This window comes from Asparagus officinalis, chromosome 6 (genome assembly GCF_001876935.1).
Source record: "Asparagus officinalis chromosome 6, Aspof.V1, whole genome shotgun sequence".
In the NCBI taxonomy this organism is placed as follows: Eukaryota; Viridiplantae; Streptophyta; class Magnoliopsida; order Asparagales; family Asparagaceae; genus Asparagus; species Asparagus officinalis.
Genome location: NC_033799.1, coordinates 7,865,043 through 7,875,777, shown reverse-complemented (window position 1 = coordinate 7,875,777; position 10,735 = coordinate 7,865,043). Strand labels below are relative to the sequence as shown.

At 37.3% G+C, this 10,735-nt stretch overlaps 1 protein-coding gene across 2 annotated transcripts in view; it reads right to left on the bottom strand.

Annotated features, from left to right (window-relative positions):
* The window catches only part of LOC109845437 (eukaryotic peptide chain release factor GTP-binding subunit ERF3A), a 19,387-nt gene that overhangs the window by 5,727 nt on the left and 2,925 nt on the right, over nucleotides 1–10,735 (bottom strand). For both annotated transcript variants that reach the window (XM_020414688.1, XM_020414689.1), the window contains 6 exons: nucleotides 9,809–9,920; nucleotides 2,982–3,027; nucleotides 2,500–2,571; nucleotides 1,605–1,667; nucleotides 1,360–1,514; nucleotides 1,159–1,223 (listed from right to left, as the gene is read on the bottom strand). In XM_020414688.1, the coding sequence (XP_020270277.1) occupies nucleotides 1,159–1,223; nucleotides 1,360–1,514; nucleotides 1,605–1,667; nucleotides 2,500–2,571; nucleotides 2,982–3,027; nucleotides 9,809–9,920 (513 nt within the window). The remainder of the gene's footprint in view (nucleotides 1–1,158; nucleotides 1,224–1,359; nucleotides 1,515–1,604; nucleotides 1,668–2,499; nucleotides 2,572–2,981; nucleotides 3,028–9,808; nucleotides 9,921–10,735) is intronic.

Sequence of the window (10,735 nt, the reverse complement as noted above, 5' to 3'; positions counted from 1 at the left end):
ATTTCAGTTAAGATGACTAAAAGCAGAACTTTTTAATTGTGAAACTCCTATCGAAGAAGCTTGACTCATTCTAGATGTTACCAATTTATAGGGCATAGTGGTACATGCCTGGTTAATAACTTAAATGGGTTTGATGAAGGATGTACAGGGTATAAAGATTATATACCTGCTTGGTAACTGAAATGAGTTAGCAGAACAAGGATTACATTAATTTTAGACCTGTGTATATGTTCTTAAAACATATAGACGTCTAGAACCTATTAAATTAACTATGTACCATTACCAAACTCCGTTATTATTCAATTTGGGGAATATACAGAAACAAGAAAAGGAGGGATGAAGAGCAACACTGATCTAAAATCTAAATCCATCAAAGGTATTGTATAACCAAGTTGTTACACTTGAAAAGAGAACGGGTGGAATGAAAAGCAATACTAAACATAATGGAGAGGCTCAGAGCACAGAGTGGTGCAGCAAAGCTGGGGTTAGTTTTTATTTGCACGGTATATTATCAATCTCAGTTTCACTTCCATTTGCCTATAAATGTTCGACGTGAAATGATAAAAATATGGAGCAACAGTAAACAGAGCAAATGGTGAAAGAAAGCAACACAAAGTGGTTGCTTTCTTCCATCGACTGTCTCTGTTTACAAGGATTGAGGGTAATATTAGCCATTTTATAGTTTTTACCAGGTTTTGATTTAGTTTAACCAATCATCGGCAGATAAAAAGAAAGTTATTCACCCTAGCAGCCTGAAATCGAGATGCCTTAATATAAATCTTAATCCTTAGGAATACATGACAGCACTAAACAACTAAACTGAACTACTAAAAATGAGCTTGACGAAGAACATCATACAGAACCATAAGTAACAAATAACTGGAATAGCTAAAGAAATCATCAGCTCAAAATAGCTTCCTCAATAACAGCAGTATATTGCTTAACAAACCATGACCAATAGTAGTGTATTATAAGACCAGTAAGAGAACTGCAAAATAAAAAACATGTTATAACATTTATGTAAGAAGGCAAAAAGACCATTACCAGTTTTAGTGACTACTTCTAACTGATAAAAAGGAAAGAAATTAAAGAAGCAGCACTCAAAAGTATAGAATAAGGTATTTGCAAGGTTCCTTAAAAGAACGCTGCACAAGGTACCTTTTTTCACATTGTAGCCAGAAGATTTCAGGAAAGGAACCATCTTGGATTCTATTTCATCATATCTGAAATAGAAAATAAATATATCATCATTAAAGCAATAACAAAAATCAGGTCAAATACTAGACAAAAAGTGATAGATAATTAAAATTAAAAAAAATGAAGAGAGGGAATTCAAGAGAAAAAAGGAGAACATTTCACCTTTCTTTTGACCAACCAACTGTAGGGTCATCCATTTTGTTTATAACAACCACCAACTTTGAAACACCAAGAGTTTTTGCAAGCTGAACGTGTTCACGAGTTTGTCCTCCCTTCTCATATCCAGTTTCAAATTCACCTTTACGAGCAGATATAACCTTATTGCACGAGAAAAGTTTTACGCAGTTAGTTAATAGACTTCTCAAAAGACAGTATCCACACAAGACAGGCTGATAGCATAAATTTACCAGAACACCAACATCAGCTTGAGATGCACCACTGATCATATTTGGTACATAACTCTTATGGCCCTGCATATACAAGTAATTAGATATTTACTAAAATCATCAAGAAAAATAGTAATTGAAAAAACCAGAATTGCCCAATGAATTAAAAACTGTTTAAAGTGACATAAGGACAGCATAGATTAACATGGCCATCTAAATATATATAACTGCTTTGTTATTTTCATTGCTTTGTTATTTTCAAACTATTCTAAACACAAAGAACCTGTTTCTTTTCTTCCCTTTCTTCAATCAGTAGTACAAACTATCCATAGGGAATAATAAGAGCTTTCTGAAAGGTCCACCTGATTAAACAAGTCCAGAGGCAGATAGCAAACAGTAACTAAGCTCGTCTCAAATGAATAATTTGATGAGGTATCATCTGATACAAGACCAAAGAAGCACATAGGTTTATGGTTCATTTGCCTGGATCACACTAAACCTTTATCTATGATTTACAAGATCAGAATGGAACAGAAAAAAAGCAACCACCACCTAGTACTGATAAAGTTAGATTGGTTACCATTTCATGCAATTATGCAAGGACTTTTCTATCTGGAAAGTCATGACAAAATAAATTGAATATCCTATGCCATTTTAATTTTTGCAGATCTCTGCACCCAAATTTGCAGTCCACAGCAGGTAAACCCTGTCCAATAACACTCTAAATAAAATAATTCAATAGTCACTGTTTCAATGATGCTTTAACGTACAACATGATAGTGAATGTGCATAGCATGGATTATAAAGAAACTGTCTATTGGTTCCATGAGTCATCAAATCTTACAGACACTAGGAATTATAAATGACTCTATAGTACTAACAAAAAACAAAAAATGAATAAATAGCAAGAACTTACAGGAGCATCTAGAATAGTAAATCTTGTATTTTCAGTTTCAAAATAAGCTCTCCCAACCTCCACAGTCTTTCCCTGAACATCATAAAAATGTTAAGAACACTAAGTAGACACAGGAAATGTGAAGCTTGTCAAGCTCCCAGTCAAATAACTTCAGCAGCTAAAATGGAAGATAAGTGACAGGTTAGATCCTTCCTTGCTAATAGAAATAGAGAAGCTAGTAATTTGCAGGTCCAGGACATGACTAAAAAACATTCCTTATATAATTCAAACAGTTATGTGGACCATGTTCACAAACCAAAAGCAAGGGATGTATATGAATAAAAATAATGCTAAGAGAATGTATCAAGCACATGCTTGTCAGCAATGAGTTTATATAATACGCTGCTGAGGACATCAGCGGCCAAAAGACAAGCATTTGCTTGAGATATTGATGACTATTCAAAGCTATGACAAGCTGTGGGACAGTAGTCAATAAAGTATACCTTTACACGTTCTTCTTCGTTCGTGTCCATAATATATGCCATGTACCTAGCGTAGAGAGAACAAGCGACCAGTGTATTAGAATTAAAATACGTTGTGTTGCAAATGCAGAAAAATATAAAGATGTTTATGAAGATTAAGTGAAAATAACAAAATGAACACTAAAGATACATGGTTCTCTTTCCTAAGAACTTTTATCTTTTTTTATCTCATCGATCAACGGCAGATTCAGGAATTCTGGAAAATGGTGTCACTACATAATTAATATTTAATAAATTTAAAATTGCGTTCGACTAGCTTTCATCTTTTGATTTTTTTTTATATTAGTTCCCTAAATCTTCCAGATTCCAAAATTAGTCTGTCAAATCAATGAATTACTTTTAGGTCCCTCAATTCTAAAGTTATCTTGAAACGAGTTCCTCAGATCATGGCAATCACTATTAGGTCCCCAATTCTTAAGTTATCTCAAAATTAGTCTCTCCAATCAAGAGTAGATAAAGCAATTAGAAGGAAATTAGTCCCTCAAATCATTGAAATTGTCATAAGACTTCCCAATTCTCATAATTTGTTTCAAACAATTTAATTGATAAATTTGATTGATTTGAGTCACTAATTCAAAATAACTTAAAATTTGGGGGACTTAGAGCATGTTTTGCAACATACTTATTTTCACTTATAGGTATCCTTTTATTTATAAGGTGCAAAGATCATGTTCAATAAGGGTTTACGTATTATGTATTTTTAACTTATATGTAGAAAAAATAGGATGGGATTCTCCAACTTATTTATTAACCACTTATAAATAGATTTACTAATTAATGTTAAAAGACTATCTTGCCCTCCAACAAAATAAGTAAAAAATGTAATAAGTAACTTATAAGGAATCATCAAATAAGTAGTAACTAAACATGCCCTTAATAGCAATTTTTGAGCAACTAATTTCAATAAAAATGAATAATTGGGAGACCTAATAGGAATTTCAATGATTGGAGGGACTAATAAAAAATATGGAAGATTTAAGGGACTAATATTGGGAAAATCCTTTGAAAATACATAACCCCAAATGCGGGTGTGGGTCTTATGGATTTTTTTAAGAGGGGTCATAAGCTTGGTAGTGGAGCGGGTTTTCCATACAGGTTTTTAAGTAGAGTGGTGGTCCAGTGGAAAATTGGGCAAGGGTTTTGTTGGTTTTTTTGTGGGGTCACAAGTTTGCTTGTGAGGTGGTAATTTTATATAGGCAGGTTTTATATAGTGTATGGTTCTAGCTCTCCTTAAGCAAATGGGGGTCACTTGACCCACTCTGCTTAAGGTAGATAAGCCAATGTCATCAACAAAAATCCATTGATAAGAGAAACAATGTGTTGAAAATCTCAAAGATTCTCATGAAGTAAAGATAAAAATGATTAAAATAAAAAATTCAGCAGCTATATTTTTATTCAAACTAACCCACCAGCTTACATAAAAGTTTAATATCACTCGCTACATGTATAACATTCTTTATTAACCCTTAGTTTTCTAAACACAGCATCAATGGTTTTGTTTGATACAGCGTAGGACATTATAAGTGTAGAGATATTAGGATTCATTGTAAATAGGAGTTAGTTAGGATTTATTTCTTTGTTATAATTAGTTTCTATTTTTAGAGGATCTGAATATTATTTTCAAATCCTATACAGTTGTACATATCTTCTATAATAGGTTAGTTACTATTTTAGAGGGATTCCATCCCTGTAATCAAGGAACCATATTTGGCTCCTTAGGTGTATAAAGGGCCTGTGTACCTGACTCTATGAAATATAAGGAGAAATAACATATATTTCCACATGGTATCAGAGCTAATCTGAAACCCTAATCAGCCTCTCCCTCTCAATTCTAAAGTCTGGCATGGCCGCCAACACCCAATCCCAATCTGAAGTCACATCCAGTCCAAAGCAATCTCTCTCAAATCACCATGGAAACTCTGATAGTTTTCTTCCAATTACAGTCCACAAATTAAATGGCCACAATTTCCTCCAATGGTCACAGTCTGTTATGCTATACATACGTGGGCGAGGCAAGGATGATCACCTCACGGGGGCTGTTGCTGCTCCTAAACCGGATGAGCCCAGTTTTAAAACCTGGAAATCCGAAAACAGTATGGTGATGGCATGGCTAATCAGTTCCATGACCATTGAAATCGGGGAAAATTTTCTTCTCTACTCAACTGCAAAAGAAATCTGGGATGCTACACGAGATACGTACTCTAGCAACGACAACACTGTAGAATTATTCGCTATCGAAAGCACTCTCCATGATTTACGTCAAGGAGAATTATCTGTCACTGCCTATTATAATTTACTGACTAGGTACTGGCAACAATTAGATCTTTATGAAGTCCATGAGTGGAAGTGCCCTGAAGACCAGGCCAAAATTCAGAGAATGGTAGAGATAAAAAGAATATTCAAGTTCCTTATGGGACTAAACAAAGATCTGGATGAAGTCAGAGGACGAACTCTAGGAACCAAACCATTGCCACCAATCAGAGAAGTTTTTTCAGAGGTCCGAAGAGAAGAAAGCCGAAAGAAAGTCATGATGGTGACATCTCCTTCCAACCCACAGGTTGACAGATCCGCTCTTGCTGCACGAGGACCCTCATATCACAACTCAAATTCACGGCCAGGAGGGAATCACTCATCATCAAATGAAAACAGGCCCAGAAGTGGAAGGCCCTGGTGTGACCACTGCAGCAAACCCGGACATGTCCGAGATACCTGCTGGAAGCTGCACGGGAAACCTGCCGATTGGAAACCAAAACGCATGGCTAATGACTATGAAAGCCGTGGACACTTGGTTTCCACAACTGATCCTTCTCAGGCCGAGACACGTCCATTCAGCAAAGTACAGATGGAGATGCTGCAAAAGATGTTCAACTCAATGCATCAATCCTCCTCTCTGATTTCTTCCACCTCAAGTACAGGAAATATTGCTCAAACAGGTATTCAACCAGCAGCCTTCGTACATATTCATCCACATCACAGAAGCAAGCTTGACCCTAAAGCCTCCAAATGCATCTTTCTCGGCTATTCTCCAAATCAAAAAGGGTATAAATGTTATGACCCTTCTGCACGGAAATTTTTCACCTCTATGGATGTCACTTTCTTTGAAAACAGACCATTCTACACGGCTGCTCAGGGGGGGAATATGACAGAACATCCTCTCATGAGTGAAGGTATTCACACTGAACCAATTCAATTCCAATTCCTTTCTTCAATTCCTACCGAAACAACACAAATTGCTCCAATTCTCTCCCCACATGTGCCTGAACCTGTCCAAACATGTTTCACCCAGCCTTTAGCCGACCAAACTTCACCAACAGAACCAGGAAACACACATCTTAGTCCTCAAAAAGAACCCCTTGTCTATTCCCGAAGAAGGAAGCAGGATAAGGAAGTACAGACTGTACAATCCCAACAGTGCCAAGAGTCTCAACCAAGTCCCACTCCTGACGAATCTCAAGGTATGCTTCCTAGTGAGTCTACTAATGTTGATAATTCGGAACTACCTATTGCTCTAAGGAAGGGGGTTCGGATCTGCACCTCACATCCAATAAAAAATTTCATATCTTATAAGGAATTGTCACCCAATTACCGTGCGTTTGTCTCTAGACTTGATGAAATTCAGGTTCCCACCTCTGTTTATGAGGCTCTAGAAATCCCAACATGGAAGGCTGCCACATTTGAAGAAATCAAGGCTTTAGAGAAGAACCGAACATGGGAGATTACAGCTCTTCCTCCAGGAAAACAAACAGTAGGCTGCAAATGAATCTTCTCTGTTAAATATAAGGCTGATGGGACAATTGAGAGATACAAGGCGCGTTTGGTGGCTAAAGGATTCACTCAATCATACGGGATAGACTACCAAGAGACTTTCGCACCGGTTGCCAAGTTAAATACCATCAGAGTCTTGTTATCTATCGCTACAAACCTAGATTGGCCACTACACCAACTTGATGTCAAAAACGCCTTCCTCAATGGTGACCTTGAGGAAGAGGTTTTTATGGACATTCCACCAGGTTTCAACACAAAGGCTACTCAAGGCAAAGTATGCAAACTCAAAAAGTCCCTCTACGGCCTCAAACAGTCTCCTCGTGCATGGTTCGATAGGTTCTCTAAGGTTCTCAAAGGGACTGGATACACTCAATGCCAAGCGGATCACACTCTTTTTGTCAAACACACCTCGGATCAGAAGGTAACCATTCTCATTGTCTATGTTGATGATATAGTCTTGACCGGCAATGACCACATCGAAGCTACCCGTCTCAAAAACCTCTTGTCAAGGGAATTTGAGATTAAAGATCTCGGAAATTTAAAGTATTTCCTTGGAATGGAAGTCGCTAGATCAAGGAAAGGTATCTTCATCTCTCAAAGGAAGTATGTCATTGATCTCCTAAAAGAGACAGGAATGCTAGGGAGTAAACCAGCTGACACACCAATGGATCCATACAACAAAGTAGGATCCAAACAGGACAGTACACCGGCAGATAAAGGGCAGTACCAAAGGTTAGTAGGAAGACTAATCTATCTTTCCCATACAAGACCAGACATAGGGTTCTCAGTGAGTGTTGTAAGCCAATTTATGAACAACCCTACAGAGGAACATATGGAGGCAGCATACCGAATTCTGAGATATCTCAAAAGTACACCGGGCAAAGGACTAGCATTTACAAAAAGTTCAGATAGAGAAATCAAGGTGTTCACTGATGCAGATTGTGCCGGATCTCTCTCTGACAGGAGGTCCACCTCAGGTTACTGTACATTTGTGTGGGGCAATCTTGTCACGTGGAGAAGTAAGAAACAAACCGTTGTTGCAAGGAGTAGTGCAGAAGCCGAGTATCGTGCCATGTCACAAGGAATATGCGAAGGAATGTGGCTTAAAAGATTGCTCAATGAACTCAAAGTTGAGAACTCGGAGTCGATCACACTCTTGTGTGACAACCAGGCAGCTATAAGCATTGCAAGGAATCCTGTCCATCATGATCGAACAAAGCATATCGAGGTTGATCGACATTTCATAAGTGAGAAGATTGAAGCAAAAATCATCAACCTTCGATACACGCTATCACAACAGCAAACTGCAGATATCCTAACTAAAGCTCTCCAAAGGCCTACATTTGAAAATCTATGCTCCAAGCTGGGAATGATCAATATATACTCCCCAGCTTGAGGGGGGTGTAGAGATATTAGGATTCATTGTAAATAGGAGTTAGTTAGGATTTATTTCTTTGTTATAATTAGTTTCTATTTTTAGAGGATCTGAATATTATTTTCAAATCCTATACAGTTGTACATATCTTCTATAATAGGTTAGTTACTATTTTAGAGGGATTCCATCCCTGTAATCAAGGAACCATATTTGGCTCCTTAGGTGTATAAAGGGCCTGTGTACCTGACTCTATGAAATATAAGGAGAAATAACATATATTTCCACAATAAGCAATGCTAGAAGGTTCATCTGAATGACAGCCAGCATCACGAATATCCATTCTGTGGCTATTACCTCAAATTGACAACATTTATCATTCAAAAGGCATCGCAAATTATGTAGCATTAAACTTCTATTCAAAGCCATATACTGTCCCAAAATTTGCTCATTGTCCTGTGTTGTCAGGATTGCTATGTGCATTCTTAAATTTTGGCACATGTAGCTTCTAGTTTAAGCCGGTCACCATGGGTAACTATTAAAATGGAGAGTGGACTGGATATCAGAAATATGTCTGTTTCTGAAAATTGCTTTCTTGGTATGGAACAGATTCGTTATCATCTATCCTAAGGGCTTGTTTGGATTGAGGGGAATAAGGGTGAAGGGAAGTTAGGGGAATCATTCACCTCCATTCACCTTGTTTGGGAACATTTAGGAGGTGAAGTTATTCACCCTAGTTCCCCTTGGTTCACCCCCTAATAGTATAAAATTTGTTACCCCCAAATTGGGGTGTAACCAAGGGGAAGGGAACTCTCTTCCCTTCCCTTCCATTCTCTCACCTAGTTTCCCTTAACTTCCCTTCACCCCCTACAAATCCAAACAAGCTCTAAGGTAACACTTCTGATTTTAGCCTACCAAAATGTAGAGTGGTCTAATTGGACATCAGAAATATATGTCTGTTTCTGAAAATTGCTTTCTCGGTATGAAGCAGATTCATTCTCATCTATCCTAAGGTAACACTTCTGATCAATGTTACATTAAACGTTGGGCGCTTCTAGGCGTCGGACTTGGCACCCAACGCTTAGTCGCCTAGGCGGGCGCCTAAGCGGTTTCGCCTAAGCGGTTTCTGGGCGTTTTTTTTTTTCTTCATTTAAGTGGTGGCCAATGAGGTTTTGCTAAAGGTCGGAGGAGGTAGTAGAGGTGTTCATATTTGGAGGTTAATGGAGTTTGGAGGACATGTAGGCTACGACACATAAAATCACAATCAAGGCCTACAGGGTGCAATCCACGTAAGCAGACAATGCTCACCTAAACGCTCGTAATATCTAGGTGGGCAACCTAAATACCGCCTAGGCGCTAAGCGCTAGTTAGGCGGCCTAGGTACCGTCTAGGCCTAGGCGTACGCCTAAGCGGACTAGGCGGAGGTTTTTTAAAATAGTGCTTCTGATTTTAGCCTATCTACATATCGGAATGACAATAAATTGTGAAAATGTTTCCTTTACATCAGTGAACAGGACTATAAATCAAAGTAAATAAAAAAATAAGGTTTGCCTCAGAGCAGATAATGTGGTACATTAGCCAATGCAATCTGTGATAAAATAGAAACAATCATCAACTGCTCATGATAACCTTGCGTGAAATTTGAATTTACCAGCTTTCTCGGTTTTTATCTTTGGCCTCCTTTTCATATTTCTGAATAGTCCTATCATCAACCTGACCACTAAGGAGAAGAATCTGACCACCGGTTGTAGATTTACCAGCATCTGCAATAATACACATAAACAAATGAAACCAAACATGGTCTTCGGACTGTTCAATATAGTAGAAAATGGATTACAACAGTAAATATAGTTTGATGTTCAATATCTGACTGCTCAAATGACACCAAGTGATCTCATAACCAATATCAGGTAAAGAAATATTGACTAAAAGTACCGACTACTGACACAAATATCAAGTTTCACCTAAAAAGGTGATAAAACCAAAGAGAGATCAAATTATACAAATAAAATTTTCTGTGATAGTACTTGGTGTACGACAGCATAATGAATATATGAAACCCATGCTTCCAAAAATCAATCTTTTTAACAAAATGATACAACTTTGTTAAGAAATAAATTCAAACTTAAGTATTTTAGGCTAAACCTAACCATTTTGAACCTTTTTGCACTCTCATGAAGTAAAATACATGACATAGAATCAAACTATATTTCAACACATCATCACGGTAAACCACTTACTATAAAAGGCGAGTGAGATAAAGGAACGAATAAAAGGACTGATTTCTGCCTCAGCAAAAGCAAGTGAGATAAAGAAGGAAAAAAAGACAATGGGAACAACTGAAAAAAGTAAGAAAGACAAAGGGAAAACCTAGATTTAATGAAGACAGCAGAAACCCTAAAAAAGTTATAAGAGAAAGAATAAGCATAGATGATGAAATTGATAGGAAAGAATGAAAAAAGAAAAAGAAAAAATTTTAGAAGTATTACGGAATTCAAAGAGGAAAAAGAAACTAGTGAGTGACCATTGCAGAAGCGTGATGGAAGCAATGGTGAAGAATTCCACTAGTAGCCACTTT